Source organism: Carya illinoinensis, chromosome 13 (genome assembly GCF_018687715.1).
Source record: "Carya illinoinensis cultivar Pawnee chromosome 13, C.illinoinensisPawnee_v1, whole genome shotgun sequence".
In the NCBI taxonomy this organism is placed as follows: Eukaryota; Viridiplantae; Streptophyta; class Magnoliopsida; order Fagales; family Juglandaceae; genus Carya; species Carya illinoinensis.
In genome coordinates this window covers 21585027-21605138 of record NC_056764.1, presented here as the reverse complement: position 1 = coordinate 21605138, position 20112 = coordinate 21585027, and the positions used below count along the sequence as shown (strand labels likewise).

Below are 20112 nucleotides of genomic sequence, written 5' to 3'. Positions count from 1 at the left end.
TATATAAATGTATGCAGATAATAATAATGAAAATAAATAACTTGTATTGATATAATATAGTATATTAAAACAAGAGTACCAGTTTAGGAGGGTAACCAGTGTGTAATCGGTTTTAAAAAATATAAAACCGGTGCATACCGGTTCGGTCCTAAATTTTGTCCAAAACTGGACCGATTACACCCCTTATCATTATCATGTTTTGATCCATATTAGCAAGCTTAGATCACTCAACATGTGTTACCACCAAGTGGGAAAATTGCTTGATCGAGCACAAAGAGAACACCAGAATTGGATCTGTCAGTTTTTGAAAAGTTAAAATCGGTATCAGGTCGAGCCGTTTTGAAATAGGACCGAATCAACTGGTTTGGTCCGGTTTACCAATTTTTTTTTTCACTCGTAAGCGACATTTGATTGCTATGTGTGAGAAAGAGATGGGTCGACGGAGGGAGAGAGAGAGAAAGAGGACACTATAGAGGAAATGAAGACGAGGGGAGAGGGAACTCAGCATAGGGCTTCAATCCAAAATGACATCGTTTGGTATAATAAATTAAAAAATATAATTTCTTTTTTTTTTTTTTCTATTTTTTTCCCCCAACAGTCAGTTATAAAACAATGCTGTTTAAAAGTTTTATGTAACAATAAAATAACATATATTATATTGATCGGTTCACCGGTTTTAACATGGATCAAATAGGAATCAAGTTAACCGACGTTGGTTTTCATAATTTTGGATGGCCAGCTGATTAGTTCTTTTCACCTGTTTTGACCAGCTCTGAAATCTGATAGCCGGTTTCAATCGACGAGGTCGATCTCGACAGTTCCTATTCACCCTTGAGAAAAAACAAAGAGAAAAAGTGAATGATGACGTTGGTGAAAAATTGTTTTTAAGTTCTTTTGAGCACATAGAATATCTTATGATTATTTGGATAATAGTGGAACAATTGGTTAATAATATTAAAATAGTTTAAGTTAATATATTTTATTGAGTTTTAAAAGTTAAAAAAAAAAGTTAAATAAAATAATTATAAAATTAAAAATTATTTGAATATAATTTTTTTAATATAATTTTTATTTTTAAATTTTAAAAAATTATTTCATTTTTTATGTTTTATTTAAAAGTTTAGAAAATTTATATCAGATTTTTTATTGGGATAATGATTAGTTATGGGCGCCTGCCTCGCACCATCTCCCACTTTAACGAGTGTGTTTTTCACACTTATCTGTAAAATTCATCATTTCTAGTTTTAATAGTTGCTTTTTCAAACATCATTTAAACATAATTATTTTAAATTTTAAAATTTTAATTTTTTTATCTAATTATTATCTAATTATTCAAAATTTTCAAAACTTTTAAAAAAAATAATAATATAATTTTTTCAAATTTTAAAATAAAAATTATATTAAAAAAATATATTGTAACAATATTTTTTTTTAAATCTAATAAAATATTTTAACTCAAACTATTTTATTATTATTTACAAATCATTTTACTACTAATTACAGATTCTAATATCATCTCATTTATCAAACATCCCATTATAATATTTTAGAATTCTATAGATAGTAATAAAATGATTTGAGTTAACATGTTTTATTAAGTTTTGAAAAATAAAAGAAAGAAACTTGAATAAAAATATTATAAAATAAATATAATTTTTATTTTAAAATTTGAAAAGTTGTATTTTTTTTTTAGACGTATGAGAAAGTTATATTAAGTTTTATGTTTGGATAATAATTAAGTAATGATTAGATGAAAATATTAAGTTTAGAAAAAGATAAACTTACAACTATTTTGCAACTAATTTACAACTCCACCTAAAATTAAGGATAATTTTGTAATATTAAAATTTATTTTTAATTGAATGGGATGAATATCTTGATTCATTGATCATGAATTGTAAAATAGCTATAAATAAATTATAAGTGTATCGTCATCCTTAAAAAATTATGAATATATCTGAAGATTTTTGAATTATGAGGAGCGAGCGGCTACCGTAGTTCCCTCCTGAATTTGCTCGATCGCCAAGGTGCTGGAATGTATGCAAAGGCGCTCCATGATTGCACATTCACATGCTGTTGACAGAGACTGAGTGGGGATTTTAGTTAGCATGACATGGCTCTGAACATTTTTTTTTAAATATTTTTTTTAAAATACTCATAATATTATTAAAAAATATATTTTTAATCGTCATATAAGAATTAAATAAAATTAAAAAAAAAAATTGATAGGATGTAACCGGGACCAACAATCGGTAAGAGTAGATTGATTCTATTTTATAATATTTATTTATTTATTTTAATTTTTTAAAATAAATATGTGAGATAAAGATGTTGAGTAAAATTATTTAACAAATTTAATAGAAATAAAATTAAAAAATATTAAAATAAATGTGATGTGAAGTATAATGCAGCGCTCAACATTTTATGATCGTTCTTTATCAGCTACCAATAAGTGGATCCTGCCATTCTTTGACATCGACCTATATCATTCATTGCATTAAAGTGCTTTCACATTACATTTCCTTTTTCGTCACCTCTGATCTTTGACGCTCAAATCTTTGGCTCTCTCTTCTTTTGTAAATTCAAGTCTTATACCACGGGACCTTTTTATTTTATTTTTCATATTTTATTCTGTGCGATCAATCATTGAGGCAATATTATTAAGTGATTTTCACCTGTCATTTTAATTATGATTATCTTTTAGATTGATTTTTAAAATATGCATGAAATGCACACTTTATTAAAAAGAAATTGAGTTAAATATTAAAAATTTATTTATTTATTTATTTATTTTACTTAGATAATAGATTTTTTCTATTTTTTTTTTTTTTAAAAAAAGTGCATAGGATGTTCACAATCTACGATTTAATAAATTATTTTCCTTTATCTACATACTATGTTCCGGTAACATAACTAATCAAATTAGATTTTTTAGAGCATTCACACCTTAATGTTTCCTATAGTTTTTCCTAAGTTTTAGCTAGAAATCACACTTTCTATAATTTTTTTTTAAAATTTTGTTCATTTTTAAAAAAACTTTCTATATCTCATTTTTTATTTTTTTTTCTATTATATTAAAATAATTACTCCTTATAAAATGGTGGAGATGTAGTTTTGTCAAAAAGTTAAGCTTGTTTTCTAAATTTTAGAGATTTTAAGAATTTAAAAAATGAGACGAGAATCCTCTTATATAATAGATAATTAATAATGCAATACGTGAGTCTCGTTTTTTGTTTATATATATCTTAAGACATTTTTATAAGAATAACTTATCCAAAAATTAAAATAGAAATATAGAATTACATGATTTGGATCACGTACATGCATGTTTATCCGTTTAGATTCTTAAATAAGTTTATATGATCCTGTCTTATCCGCTTAAAAAGATAATCATATAATTCCCAAAAAATAGAAGCTAATTATTGCGTGTATTAATCTATAAATCACGGATCATCGCTGGCTTTAACTAGTTGATTTTGATCCGTGACTTTTGAGAACTCTGTCTGAGAGTCAATATGGAGAAGATTTTCAAGAGGAGTCGATCATTGTTTGAAGAAGATAAGGAGATAAATGATCTTTTCGAGCTTATGCGCGGATGCCATTAACAAACTCACCAACACATGTTTGTTCCCCTTTTATTTATTTATAGCACATTGGTATTCATGCCACCGTCTTAATTCAATTCAAGGGGTCTCCGAGATTTGCTCTACTCCACTGCTCCCATGCATATCCAACCTCTCTCTCTTTTTTCGTAGGGTTAGTTGACAGATGATAATCTCCAAAATAACTATCTTTTTCTGTCGTTGATGTATCCATAAAACTCTTTGTTTCAGATCTCCTTTCAAAACAAACCCTTAATCACAGTTGAAAAAAAAAGAGAGAGACAAGCTCCAGCCATGGTCGGCACCTCCCCCAGTGGAGGCGTACAATGCCATGAATTGTTCCCTTTTGCTGTACATGTGGTTCGAGGACGATGGTTCACTATCTTCGCCTCCTTCTTGATCATGACCGGGGCTGGTGCCACTTATCTTTTCGGAATCTACTCCAAACAGATAAAAGCTTCCCTTGGTTATGACCAAACCACGCTCAATCTGATGGGGTTTTTCAAAGACCTTGGAGCAAACGTTGGGGTTCTCTCCGGTCTCATTGCTGAGGTTACCCCAACTTGGTTCGTGCTGCTGGTTGGCTCGGCTATGAATTTTGCAGGTTACTTCATGATATGGCTTGCCGTCACGGGCAAAATAGCCAAGCCCAAGGTATGGCAGATGTGCATGTACATTTGCATTGGAGCCAATTCGCAGAACTTTGCGAATACCGGAGCTCTTGTCACTTGTGTCAAGAACTTCCCAGAAAGCAGAGGCGTTATGCTGGGGCTGTTGAAGGGTTTTGTGGGGCTGAGTGGAGCTGTCATGACCCAACTTTACTTGGCCATATATGGAAACGATGCCGAATCCCTTATTCTTCTCATCGCATGGTTTCCAGCAGCGTTATCCGTTGTGTTCGTGTACACGATCCGGACGATGAAGCTTGTTAGGCAACCAAACGAGCTCCGAGTCTTCTATCATTTCCTCTATGTGTCAATCGTTCTTGCTTTGTTTCTCATGGTCATAACTATACTTCAGAAACAGATTGTTTTCTCCCGCAATGCCTTCGCTGGATGTTCCACCGTGATCTGGTTTATGCTCTTCGTTCCCCTGTTTATTGCAGTTAGAGAAGAAGTGGCGACCTGGAATCTCAAGAAACTGCCCCCATCTGAGGTTACCGTCCAAACACCAGAAGTAATTCAGCCAAAGCAGGTAGAATCACCACCTAATTCATCTTTAAACCAAGAAAAGAAGCAGGAGACCTCTAATTTCTTCGCAAACATATTCAACAAACCAGAAAGGGGAGAAGACTACAGTATTTTACAAGCCCTATTGAGCACGGACATGCTGATTCTCTTCCTCGCAACCCTATGTGGGCTGGGGGCAAGTTTAACAGCGGTGGACAACTTGGGACAGATTGGGGAGTCTTTGGGATACCCAGCTCGAACAATAAGCTCTTTTGTATCACTTGTTAGCATATGGAATTACTTCGGCAGAGTGTTCTCTGGGTTTGTTTCTGAAAGCCTCCTTCTAAGATACAAACTTCCCCGTCCACTTATGATGACAATGGTGCTTCTTTTGTCATGCGCCGGCCACCTTCTCATCGCCTTTCCGGCCCCCGGAACTGTCTATGTAGCATCAGTCATCATAGGATTCTCCTTTGGGGCGCAGTTACCTTTGCTTTTTGCAATAATTTCCGAGCTCTTTGGCCTCAAATACTACTCTACATTGTTCAATTGTGGACAAATAGCAAGCCCACTTGGGTCGTATATTCTGAATGTAAGGGTAACTGGGATGCTTTACGATAGAGAGGCATTGAAACAGCTAGCAGTGAAGGGTATGGATCGGTCATCGGTAAAGGAGCTCACTTGCCTTGGTTCTAAGTGTTATAGGATGTCTTTCATTATTTTGGCAGCTGTTACATTCTTTGGAGCTCTTATTTCGTTGATCTTGGTCGTGAGAACGCGTACATTTTACAAGGGTGACATATATAAGAAGTTCAGAGGCGAAGCATCGGTGACCAGTACAGGCACCGATGACGATATTAATCCAAAAGCTAAAAACTGATAGAGGGCGGTGAGAAAGCTGAAGAAATTGGTTTTCTTTGTGTTCTTTGTTTAGCTATAAATTATTTCTTCATGCTTGCTTCCAAATCTAGCTGGTTTTATTTTGCTTGACGACTCGACAATATTGCAGTTTTTAAGTGTTTTTTTTTTTTCAGTTTTTTTTTTTTTTTAATTGGGTGGTGGGGCCTTTCACTGGTCAGCTTGACACTAGCACGACATCGTTCTCGGATACGAACAAATTTAGAGACTGCCTACCGCAACTGACAGAAAACATAGCGTGCCGACGGACTGGTTCTAGGAATATCTGTGTGTTAGGTGTAAGGAGTCACGGGTTCGGTAATTGCCGGGATGGAATCTCGTGTACTTGTCTGATTTTGTCGTCTCCTTTCATTAATTGAAAGATATAAGATTAAAAATAATGGTGGGCGTTTCCGGATAATCAGCTCGATATAACAAGAAGATCAAGAACGACACACACGACGAGTTGAAAAGTAGCACTGTTTTAGTATTAGATCACGAAGAGTACTCGCTTTCTTGTCTTTTGACGGTTCTTGATAATTAAAAAGCAGTGGCGTTGATGAGAATAGCTTGTCTCGGATGGTTTGAGTTGTTGATGGCCAAAACTTCTATCTTGTGGCTGCATCGACAGCTGACGTCCTCGCTTCGAGAGGATGGGGGTGGGCGCGTATAAGACCTAACAAATTTGAATTTCTCTACTTGTGTCGCCGGAAGATGGATGGACAAGATGCGTTAGCGTGTTGACTGTTGAGTCCAATTGTGGGTTAGGTCGCGCGTTAGGTTACACACCAGTCCTTTTTTCGTCGAGTAATTGCATGAGATAATGCGTGAGAAGAAAGGCACTAGAATGCAATATATCAAGATGAGTCCAAGCAAGAGAAGAAAAATGATAATATATATTGAATTACATCAAGCAGAATCAAAGTCTAAAAGTCTGGATTTTTGATCGCGTTACAATCCACATCAAATTATTTTGATTGCACCGCGTGTCGTTTAGGAGACTACTAAAGTCTTTTAAAATAATTTCACACATTGAAATCAAGAGTTTAAAATGATTGCTCTAAAAAAATATAGAGATGATGAGAATCCTTTGTTTGTACGTTCACTTTTTTTACACACCACTAAAACTAACATACATGAAACTCATTTAATGAGTCTCTTGATGGGGTGAAGTTAATTAACTGTTTATGGTGGAGAGTTAATTAACTGCTTGTAATGCGGAGTTAATTAGCTGACTTTCCCAGCCATGTGGATATTACATGGGTCTTGGAGTACCCATCTATTAACACCTCCCATTTGTCCACAATGGTTCATGCAAATTAACAATCAATTATCATTCATATAGAACTTGAAACATGCGACTTAAAGAGAAGGCAAAGGGTATGAATATTATATTAAAACTAACATAATACATCACTTATATCATCTTGACTTGATCTCACTATGTTAGGGATCTTTAATACCTCACGCAATGGCTAATCTACATATGGCTTAAGGGGGACCATGATTTTTTTAAAATTCAAAATAACCCATAAATTTTATTCATAATTTCATGTATATAGAAATTGGCCCTCCCAAAAAAGTCTATAGTTTCCTTTTTCTCATATGCTTTCTAAAATTTTGTCAAATTTCCACATATATAGAAATGTCTCACTCTAGTTTTTTTTTTTCCCTATAACACCTAGATTTTGTATAATTTCTATATATTATCTATTTTCAAAGATATGACCCACTAATATTAAATTAAAACTAAAATTAGGAGAATAATAAATTATTAACATTGACCCCAACATTTTTTATTATACAATATTAAGTTTCTTAATATAGAATCCAAAGTAAAAATACTATAAAAATTATTTAATATTGATTATTTATATAAAAAATAGTGGAGATAATTTATACTCTAAACTTCATTGAGCAAGGAAAAATTTATTTAAGGTCTCAGTTATAGTTTTCCATGCTTAATGTGACATCAAAATAGATAGATTTCACATGAAATTTAATAAAGGAAAATTATATACTTTACATTACTATCATACTTTCATACCACTAAATAAGATATGACATATTTATCACCATTGAATAATTATTTATTGAATGTTTCTTTAGCATCCAGTGGTGATGAATTTGCCACATCTTTAATAGGATGAAAGTAGGATGATAGTGTGATGTATAATATTACTCTTTGATAAAATAGCTTAAATATTAAAATGAAAGATGTCATTCTAAAAGATTACTTGATAGTTTATACGAAGAAAAAAATTTCTAAATATTTCATATTTACAAAAATAATAATGAATGAATATTATTAGGTGAAATATTGTTGTAAAAAATTTGAAACAGACATTAAGTTGTGTTTTTAAAGTTTTATTTTTATGTTATTTGGAAAATTATCAAGATTTAATTTTATATATTCTCTATGATTTTGTAATATTTTTTTCATTTTAAACAAACATCTCGTGTGATAGAAAAGTTGGCCCCTCAAGAAAAAAATGCTGGTTTCGCCACTGACCTCACAAATTTATAATTCAAAGCAATTCTTTACCTCACATTATATAATATGATCATGATTATATTGAGTCAAAACAACATAATAGTCTGACCTATGAGTCATAGCATAGCATGTAAGAATCCAAATAATCTTCCTTAGATACTCATATCAATTCAATTTAACTCAATCATTTTCCTAAAAATGCTTTAGGAGATCGTGTTATTCATGGCCCTGAGATAACATTTTATAGTAGCGACATCAAGATTTTCATCTCATAACATAGCTCCAAGTTCAAGGGCATAGGAATATATCATCTATTATTGATCCATTAAGGCTCATATAACGATGAAGCAAGGATCCATCTATTCACTCTCTCATATGGTTGTCTAAAGTACATACAATATAAAATAAATGTTATAGCAGAACTTTCCCGCAATTGAGTTTGTCATATTTAAACACTATAGGAATCTTGCTCTAGTTGCCACCTGAACTTGAGTTTCTTAGCACAGTTACTTATTTAGCGCTTGCCTAATATCTCACATCCCACTTTAATCATGCTTCATGGAGTTGTGCAAATACGACTCTTATAAGTCTCATCTTGATTATATCTTTATAACTTGTGATTTTCACTTAATATCAATTAACCTATAATATGAGATAAATACAATAATCACACAGATGCAATAGATATTAACAGTGTCAATGTGATGCTACAATAAAGTCTAAGGTATTCCTAATATAACATATATCAAATCCAATGAGATCCTAAATTCCTAACATAAGTTGAATTTTTTTTTTGTTAGTATAGCCTTAGTAAAAGGATCAACTACATCTTGCTAATAAAGATATGTCGTAGGATCACCTCACCTTGTGCAACAACATCTCGAACATAGTGAAGCCGAATTTTTGTGTTTAGTTCTGTCATGTATTTGGGGTCCTAGGCATATACTAAAATTGTCGTACTATTACTATATATCTTAACGGCTTCATCTACAATAGCAATAATTACTAAGCAATAAAAAAATTTCCTCAACCAAATAGCTTCTTGTAAAATTGTTTGAATAAGGAATGTACTCTGACTTTATTGTGAACAAAAAAATGCATAATTATTTTTTACTACATCAAGAAACAGCTCATCCACGTGTCATAAATGTGCAACCTGTTGTGGATTTACGCTCATCTTTATTACTAGCCTAATCTTTATTACTAGCAAATAAAAAGGTCTACTATTCTACAAATGTATCAGAAAATCCTTTTAACTGTTTGCTAATGAAAGGTCTTGATAATTACTAACCAATCTAATTATAAAGCAAATGTTAAGTTGTGTGCACAATTTAGAATATATTAAGCTTTTAATTGGACTTGCATAAGGAATTTTGATCATCGCTTTCTTTTCATTATAATTCTTAGGACAATATTCTAGAGTTAGGTATGGTTTGGGGAGTAAGATAAAAATCTTGAGTTTTAGATAAAAATTTAAAATATTATATTTTAATATTATTATTGTTTTAGAATTTTAAAAAGTTGAATTGTTTATTATATTTTGTATGGAGATTTGAGAAAGTTATAATGATGATATGAGAATTTTGTATTTGAGATGAGAATTTTGGCTTGGCCAAATCAAACCTTAATGTATAACCCTTCTTAATTAGAGTGTTTATGAGTTTAGAGTTATACATATGGAATTATTCTAAAGACTTCTTAACATAGGTCTCTTGAGACAAACTAAGAAGTCTCTTGAGACAAACCAAGAAGTTTCTTAGGCTGATTTTTTAAAAATTTAACTTCAAGTACATAATTTACTTCACCCATATCCTCTTCTTAAAAATAGAGAGCAACCACTTTTTTGTTGTTACAATTATCTACATTTCATTTTCATATAATCAAATGTCATACGTGTATAGAGATAAAACCATTAAACTTTTCTCTGTACATTTAACATACATACAATTGTATTCTTCTAGCATATCAAAGCCAATTGAAGTAATTACCTCATGATATTTGAAGTACCATTATCTAGACGATTGTTTAAGGCAATAAATGAAACGTTTTATCTGAAATACTTTGTGATCTTGTCCCTCAAGCTCAAAAAGTTTCGATTGATCCATATAGATCTCATCATCTAGTTCTTCATTGATAAATGCAGTTTTTACATCCATCTGAAAAAGTTTCAAATATGAACGTGCAACTATAGCTAGAATGAGGCGAAAGAAAGCAAATCTCACCATCGAGAATAATGTTTATTCATAATCTATACCCTATCTAGGTATAACGCTATGCCAAGAGAAGGGCCTTATACTTGTCAATTGATCCATCTGTTTAGTAATTTTCTAAATTTTTAAAATCTATTTGTATCCTATAGATTTGTACCAATGTGGAAGATCAACTAACTTCCAAACTTGATTCTTTGCCATAGAACTCATCTTATCTTTCATACTAGCCAACCATTTATTTGAAGTGGGTGATCTTAGTGCTTCCTAATAAGAAACAAGTGATCTTAGTGCTTTCTTATAAGAAGCAGGTTCATCAAGGTCACATAGAGCACACATAAAAAATTCTCATTCAATTTCAAAACAAAGATGAGCAATAGTTTCACATTCGCTTCTACGTAACTACTAAGACTCTTGTGAGTCATTTTCTAGTGTACACTCACACTGCAAGGAAAGTTAGTCCCACCATATTTTGTGGTTCTAGGATGTGATAATCTCTTACTCAAAAAATTCAAGATCTTTCTTTGTTTTACTAATATTGGGAAAGTCATTTTCAATAAATGTGAGACATCACGAGACTTTATTTTCATCATTCCTCAATTAGGATGTTCACCATATATTACATAACCCTTTGAACTCCTTGAATATTTTAAGAAGATATATTTATTTTCCCTAGGTCAAGTATTTTATATTTATGGGAAGTGGTGAGCCCCTGAACTCTAAGGCCCAAATGTTCCAAATTTTAATTTTATGTCATTCCATAATTCATATGAGGTTGAGTGAACAAACTTAGAAAACACACAGTTCAAAATGTAGACAAAAACTTAAAGACCATCCCCCAAAATAATATTGATAAGTTAGTTTGCGCCCATTTCTAATAAGATACGATTTATTGTTTCCGCTACTCTATTTTATTGTGGTGTGCTAGGAATTGTCAATTAACTGCGTATCCCAGTTTCTTTACATAGTTTTTGAAACTCTTTAAAGTACTCATGATTTCAATTAGTTTATAAAATTTTTAAATTCATTTTTTTGCTGTTCTCAACCTTAGCTACAAAATTCTTAAAGCAGTCCAATACTTCAAAGAGATAGAATATCATATATATAACTGAAACATAAGTAGTCGTCTATAAACGTGATAAAATAAGAGGTGACATTGCATTCTTTCACAAAGGTTTGCAAATATTAGAATGGAATAACTATAAATGATAGGATGCCCTAGGAGCCTTTCCGAAATGCTTCTTGAAGGCTTTTCTAGATAAATAGGGTTCCCACACAGATAGGTTTACAGTAATGAAAGGCCTCAATAGGCCTTCTCTAGCTAATTTACTCATTGTATCTTTTCCTATATGGACTAGTATATCATGTCATTTTAATGTTTTAGAAACAATATTATCATCATTTGAAACCATAAAAAAAAAAGAGGAAATATCTAAATATAACATAAAAAATTAAAAAACGATTTGAAAGAAAATCATATCTATATCTAAATAAAAGTCCACCTAAGGCCATCAAAGTGAAACTAAGTTTCAATATAAAAATAACTTAATATAGATTACATTGAACATCAGGTGTATAAGTACGTTACGACAAAGTAACAAGCATCCTAGACGTATCTTGGGTTAGTAGGTGCCAACTCCAAGCACCTTCTCTCAAGTTTCGTTATCCAATATAACGTACTATCTACTAGTTGGTATTCTTCTATAATCTATGTACCCAACTTGATCTCGAGTTATATGTTTGGTTGCTCCTGTATCTACAATCTATTCAGAGATTAAGTGAGCTACAAAATGTAAACAAACATAAGTAATGAGAGAATTGTGTTAATGGATACATTCTTTGTCTCTATACACTTGTAAGCAAATTGTCCCACTTTTCCAAAGCTATAACACTCTAGTTTGGAATTTTCCTTTTCATTGTCCTTACCTTTGTAGTGCTTTGCCTATCCTTGAGACTACCTAGATTCATTGCATTTAAGGGTACTCATCTTTGTCAATATTATCCTTTCACAGCAATACATAATCATTTGGGCATGCATGTATCTTAGTGTAACTAAAGTCCAAGCCACGCTTTAAGCGGCGAGCTTCGTTATATGAGTCAAACAAGAAAGCATAATGAAATGCTGATCTCAATAGATAATGTATCATATGTATAAATATAATCCTCTCATAATTCTTTCAACTCATACACTAAAGGACATAAAAACACATCAATATTATTTCTTGGTAATTTGGGACTAGGAACTAGCAATGACATCATGAAGTATGGATCTTTCATGTATGACTAAAGGGATAAGTTGTAAGGCACTAGTATTATTGGCCATATACTGTAGGCTTTGCTTATATTATTGAATGGGTTGAACCTATCACTCGCTAACTCAAGTTTCACATTACGAACATCCTTGACAAACCAAGTATGTTTGTTATCAAAAGCTGTTCGGACCCTAGAATCTACCAGATGCCTCATATAACTTGGATTATCGACATGTTATTCTTTATGCCATATTATGATTTATGCTTTCCTTTTTGACATAAACAGCCTGTGCAACCTTATTTTCAAAGAAAAATAGCGTATTACTTTGTCAAGTACCTATTGTTTACCTATCTTTGAGACTACCTAGATTCGTTGCATTTAAGGGTACTCATCTTTGTCGACATTATCCTTTCACAACAACACACAATTATTTGAGTATGCACATATCTTAGTGTAACTAAAGTCCAAGCCACATTTCTAGCGGCGAGCCTCGTTATATGAGTCAAATAATAAAGCATAATGAAATGCAGATCTTAATAGCTTTATATGTTAAAGGACTTTACACTCCAACCACCAATTATCTTAATGAGAATCAACTTTTGTAAAGCCCCAATAGTGGGCCCTAATCACATAGCATATGCTCTCTAAAAGGACTAGTGGATGATACAATTGAAGCTCCATTGAATCTTTATAAAGAGCAAGAACTACTCATTCCTAAGTAATATGAGATTAAATATACCACCCATCTTTACACATCATATGGGGTATCATAATCTCTCCTCCTCAAATTCTTCTGTTCGATCATAGGTGACACAACTCAAGTCTTACATTTCTGATTGAGGTAGGTTCTAATACCATTTGTAACGTTCTAATAAAAGGCCCAAATAACATGGCCTATCTCGAAAAAGACTTTTTAATGAAATAATCGGAGCCCTGTTGAAATCTTATAAAGAGTAAGAACTTATCATTCAAATTTTGTTTGACGATAACCCTAATATTCTGTGTCGAGTTTGTGATGAATTAACAACTTGTATAAAAAATTGACAGTCCTATGTATACGAGGAAGCTTACAAGTTAAGTTGATCTCAATGTGAGCTTGTATGCAAAAATTAACCAATTCCATTTGAATTTTATATGAGTTGTATTATTTAATAATTTATTATAATTTCATATTCACGATCTCATTTAATAAAAAAATTGAGCAGGAATTGGTTTTAATTGAGTCAAATTTGTATTGCCTGTTGAGTTACCTATTCAAATTACAACCCTCATATAATGAATTTCATGTATTTTGTTGATATAAATGAGATTTTTAATTTAAAAAATCAATTCAATTATTAAACAAATCGAATATACACTATCTGAGCTCAAATTGGCCAACGACCATGGTCACACCTAAATTTAAGAAAATTTAATTAATTTAAAAAGAAAATTAAAAAAAAAAAAGTGGTGTGTAGATTTATGGATAGTAAAGTTCTTCTAAATTCCTATATGTAGGATTCGTATAGCTACACTGGTAGAGAAGCAACTTTCAACTAGGGGTGCTACCTGCATATGTGGGGGCGGGGGCACCCCTTCCCCGCACCCCGCCCCCGTGAGGCTGGGGCGGGGCTGTAACAGCCTGTTAGAAATTCAATTGTAAAATTTCTATTAACTTTAGGAACCTCGTGAAAACCCCATAAGTTTTCACGAATCCATTAATCGTATAGATTTTTGTCTAACTACATAGTTAGTGTTATTATTTACTATGGTATCAGAAGTGTGTTTTTGATTATTGGAGATAGTTAGAAGTGTCAAAATGTATTATGGTTTGTGCCATTAGACTCGGAGGGTTATTTAAGGTCTTATGGCGCAATAACATTTTTTCATATTTTCGGACAAAACGTCTGTTCAAAACTGTAGATATTATTGAATAAAAATATCTTAAGCTAATATTGTGGATATTATTAGATAAAAATAGTTTAAGCTAATTTCGTGGATATTATTGAGTAAAAATATCTTGAATTGATTTTTGTAGATATTATTAGGTAAGAGAGTCCTACACTCCACTCTCACTCCGGGTAAGAGAGTCCTACACTTAACTCTCACTTCAGGTAAGAGAGTCCTACACTTAACTCTCACTCCAGCCTCATCTCTTCCATATCTCATCCATAAGTATCTCCAGCCACCCCTCCCCACGAAATTATTTTCATTTATACTTTCCATTAAAAGAATATCAAACACTCTCTCTCGGACAGTTTTTAGGAGTTCTTTTGCACGCCCATTTCGAAGCTTTTTTCCTCGTGATCGCACTTGAAGTTTGATAAGAAACGCGAAGATCGAGGTAAATTAGCTTTTAATTTACTAGCAGTCTACTGTGTATGTGTGTTGAGTAAAGGAACTACAGTGTATGTATGTGTGTTATCATATATGTCATGCCATGCCAAGTTATTACGTAATTGTCTATTATACATAATTTATTCTATCATCAATTTTTATCTGTTACATAATATATTCTATTATGTATTACTGTACATTACAAGTACGTCATGCTAAGTATGCCATCTATTACATGTATATCAAATCATGTAATATTCACTGTTGCAAGTATGTCATGTTAAATATGTTGTCTATTATATGTTATGCCATGTTACGAAATGTTTCTATCTCAAGTTAGTCATGTATTTCAAGTTATGTTCAAGTCACGTTATGTTACGTCAGGATTTCAGTCCTTTCGTATTCCAGTCACGTTTCATCTTGATTACTTATGTATGGGGTTACAGCAATTGTGACGCATACACTACGTGAGACACAGCAATTGTGACACGTAGAATACATGGGGCCACAACCACTATGGAGTATGTATTTTTCATGTTAAGTCAAGTTTGTGTAGAATACATGGGGCCACAATAACTGTGGAGTATGTATTTACACGTAGAATACATGGGGCCACAACAACTGTGGAGTATGTATTTTTCATGTTAAGTCAAGTTTGTGTAAAATACATGGGGCCACAACAACTGTGGAGTATGTATTTACACGTAGAATATATGGGCCACAACAACTGTGGAGTATGTATTTTTCATGTTAAGTCAAGTTTTAGAACAAGTTCATGATAAGTCAAATTTCAGATCAAGTTCATGTCAAGTCAAGTTTAGTTTATGTTTCAATTTAAGTTATGTCAATTATGCTATGTTGTATGCCAAGTTATGCTTTAATTACTTATGAATTTGATTATGCATTTATATGAGTCATTGGATCATGAATTTGATTATGCTTTATATGAGTCATAAGTAATTAAATTTGATTATGCTTTATATTCTACAATATGAATTTGATTATACTTTATATGAGTCATTGGATCATGTCATATATATGAAAATCCCTGAAAGAAATAAAATGGAGCACATAAAACATCTACCAGAAGATAGAAACACAAATATGAATATTTGTGAAGTATTATTTTATTATCATAAAGCAAAATTACAGAAATTTGAGGCTCTTTGCCTCAGTTTTTAAACGCTCTTGCTCTTAAAAAATCTGCATGCCTATCCTATCTAAAGGAGTAGCCACTCGAAAAGAAGAGTTAAGCAAAGATTTTAAATCTCTGTTCTCTCGCTTTACTACTTCTATCTTCATGTTAGATTCCATAAGAAGCCTCTGAAGGATAGAAATATTCTCGTGGAGTTTGTCAACCCCACCAATCCTGGATTGCAGTCGCTGAGAATATGCGACAATGGCTGATGAGTATCGAGTACCGAGACTCACAAGCTCGTAGATAAGTTCATTATCTGACTTTTTAGTCAGATCATTATTGGATTGCATTATAGCATCTACGGAAGAAGCATAAACAACTGGTGAACGAGGTGCAGAATACCTCATGTTTTGGTAATGAGAAAATTGTTGAGCCATTGCAAAGTGAGTAAGCAGAAAGAGATTGCAGAGTAAGAATGCAGATTAATTTCAGAAAAGTGAAGAAAATGAGATGTGAAAGAAGATGAACTGAATAATTCTTTTATAGAGAAAATTATGACGAATCATCTCTCGTGAAGCATTTCTCTACAAGAGACAAGAGCAATGTAGTATCATAGCTGCGGTACCTGACAACTACAAAAGAACAAAGTAGTGTTATGGCTATGCGGCGCCTAACAACTACAGAAGAGCAATGTAGTATCATAGCTGCGGCGCCTGACAACTACAGAAGAGCAAAGTAGTGTCATAGCTATGTGGCGCCTGACAGTTACAGAAGATCTATAAAAATCATGCGGATCAGAGTTGTCTGGTCTAAAACAGAGGGCCACCGATTTTGTTAAAAAAAAAAAAAACAAAAAGAGAGAGAGAGAGAGAGGTTAACGGCTTAATTTTGATTAATTCTCTACTAATTATGGTATTTATAAGAACACTTAAAGTATATCGCCTATGTTTTTTTAAAGAAGAGTTTCGGAAGATTATTTACTTGAAATTTTAGGTTTGGAGAGTGTGTCGATACAACTTGGCCAACCTTGTGGAAAGAAGTATAATATAATTGTTGATTAAAGTAAGAGAGTTAAGGAATGACATAATCTCAAAGGCAAATATATACGGGATAGACAGCAAGTTGGTAAGCAACACCTATTCCTTAACTTGTTATTTCTTATTTCGATTTCGAGGACGAAATCTTTTTTTTAGGAGGGGAGATTGTAACAGCCCGCTAGAAATTCAATTGTGAAATTTCTATTAACTTTAGGAACCTCGTGAAAATCCCATAAGTTTTCACGAATCCATTAATCGTATAAGTTTTTGTCTAACTACATAGTTAGTGTTATTATTTATTATGATATCAGAAGTGTATTTTTGATTATTGGAGATAGTTAGAAGTGTCAAAATGTATTATGGTTTGTGCCATTAGACTCGGAGGGTTATTTAAGGTCTTATGGCGCAATAACATTTTTTCATATTTTCGGACAAAACGTCTGTTCAAAACTGTAGATATTATTGGATAAAAATATCTTAAGCTAATATTGTGGATATTATTAGATAAAAATATTTTAAGCTAATTTCGTGGATATTATTGAGTAAAAATATCTTGAATTGATTTTTGTAGATATTATTAGGTAAGAGAGTCCTACACTCCACTCTCACTCCGGGTAAGAGAGTCCTACACTTAACTCTCACTTCAGGTAAGAGAGTCCTACACTTAACTCTCACTCCAGCCTCATCTCTTCCATATCTCATCCATAAGTATCTCCAGCCACCCCTCCCCACGAAATTATTTTCATTTATACTTTCCATTAAAAGAATATCAAACACTCTCTCTCGGACAGCTTTTAGGAGTTCTTTTGCACGCCCATTTCGAAGCTTTTTTCCTCGTGATCGCACTTGAAGTTTTATAAGAAATGCGGAGATCGAGGTAAGTTAGCTTTTAACTTACTAGCAGTCTACTGTGTATGTGTGCTAAGTAAAGGAACTACAGTGTATGTATGTGTGTTATCATATATGTCATGCCATGCCAAGTTATTACGTAATTGTCTATTATACATAATTTATTCTATCATCAATTTTTATCTGTTACATAATATATTCTATTATGTATTACTGTACATTACAAGTACGTCATGCTAAGTATGCCATCTATTACATGTATATCAAGTCATGTAATATTCACTGTTGCAAGTATGTCATGTTAGATATGTTGTCTATTATATGTTATGCCATGTTACGAAATGTTTCTATTTCAAGTTGGTCATGTATTTCAAGTTATGTTCAAATCACGTTATGTTACGTCAGGGTTTCAGTCCTTTTGTATTCCAGTTACGTTTCATCTTGATTACTTATGTATGGGGTTACAGCAATTGTGATGCATACACTACGTGAGACACAACAATTGTGACACGTAGAATACATGGGACCACAACAACTGTGGAGTATATATTTAAGCAGTTAAAGAATAAGTTTCCGTATAACACATGAGGCCACAACAACTGTGGAGTATGTATTTTTCATGTTAAGTCAAGTTTGTGTAGAATATATGGGGCCACAACAACTGTGGAGTATGTATTTACACGTAGAATACATGGGGCCACAACAACTGTGGAGTATGTATTTTTCATGTTAAGTCAAGTTTGTGTAAAATATATGAGGCCACAACAACTGTGGAGTATGTATTTACACGTAGAATACATGGGGCCACAACAACTGTGGAGTATGTATTTTTCATGTTAAGTCAAGTTTCAGAACAAGTTCATGATAAGTCAAATTTCAGATCAAGTTCATGTCAAGTCAAGTTCAGTTCATGTTTCAATTTAAGTTATGTCAATTATGCTATGTTGTATGCCAAGTTATGCTTTAATTACTTATGAATTTGATTATACATTTATGCTTTTACTGTCATCCATGCATCATTAGCCTGTGTGGAAGTTTTTTATTAACTTGCTGAGATTTGTAATCAAATCTCACTGTGGTAGTCCCAACTATCATTCCCCCCGAATGGTAGATCTTGTAACAGGACCTGAAGGAGAATCAGGAGCTGACCAGTAGACACAGTTGACTGAGCGACGATGCGATGTCAATGTTAATATAGTAGTTAACGTAAATTACTACTTGTACGATGGAGTTGCATCTCCAGTATTTTTTGGATCATAATCATTTTGGACTAGTGTTATGATGTTAGTTGTTCAATGAGTCTTTATATATCAAGTATGTTTTAAACATTTGAGATATTTTCAATTTGGTGCATAGTATTGCTAAAGAAATAATTTATCTGCTGCGAATATTGCATAATGTTAGATGCATGTTAGGAATATTTCATCTTATATGTCATGAACGGGGGTAGGTAACCTTGTGTTACATGTCTCGACGCTTCAAATGTCCGTCCAATCCCAAACGGAATTTGGGGGCGTCACAGGGGCCCCCCGCTCCGGTGACCGGGGACGGGGCGAACACCTGATCCGCCCCGCCTCCTGCCCATTTCAAGAATCTCATATTTTAATGGGCTTAAAAAATTTTGTGTCTAAAAATATTATTTTTAGACCCAAATTATTATATAATTAAATCGTAAATTAAAATTTATATATATAATAATAATTTAAAAACTAATAACATAAAAATTATGTTACTAATTTTTAAATTTATTAAACTTGTTCATAAAAATCACAAAAGAGTGAGACTTGTTCATCATAAGATTGCATATGCCATGGGCACCCTAGGCCTCATTTATATAGAACTTTAAGACCATACAAGAGTCTTACTTGAGCAATGTGGGACTTACTGGTGATTCTTGTGAACAAGTTTAACAAATTGTAATATGTATTATATATATATATATATACAATTTGTAAAATAAAAGTATATATTTATAAATATAAAATATATATTTATAAATATAAACTAGGTGGGAGTAACGTGCAAAGCACGTTTATCTAATTTTATGAAATGATTATTTGTAAAAAATAATATATATTTTATAAAAATTATTGATGTCACTTAATAATTTAAGGCATATTGGAGAAAATAAAAAAATTAGTTCAAAATAT

General features: G+C 32.4%; 1 protein-coding gene across 1 annotated transcript; it reads left to right on the top strand.

Moving 5' to 3' along the window:
• Window positions 1–3468: 3468 nt before the first annotated feature.
• On the top strand, window positions 3469–5761 carry LOC122292084 (protein NUCLEAR FUSION DEFECTIVE 4). The gene is made up of 2 exons (XM_043100287.1): window positions 3469–3622; window positions 3834–5761. Exons 1-2 carry the CDS (start codon window positions 3596–3598, stop codon window positions 5649–5651), a joined length of 1845 nt encoding a protein of 614 aa, XP_042956221.1. The 5' UTR covers window positions 3469–3595; the 3' UTR covers window positions 5652–5761.
• Window positions 5762–20112: the final 14351 nt, after the last annotated feature.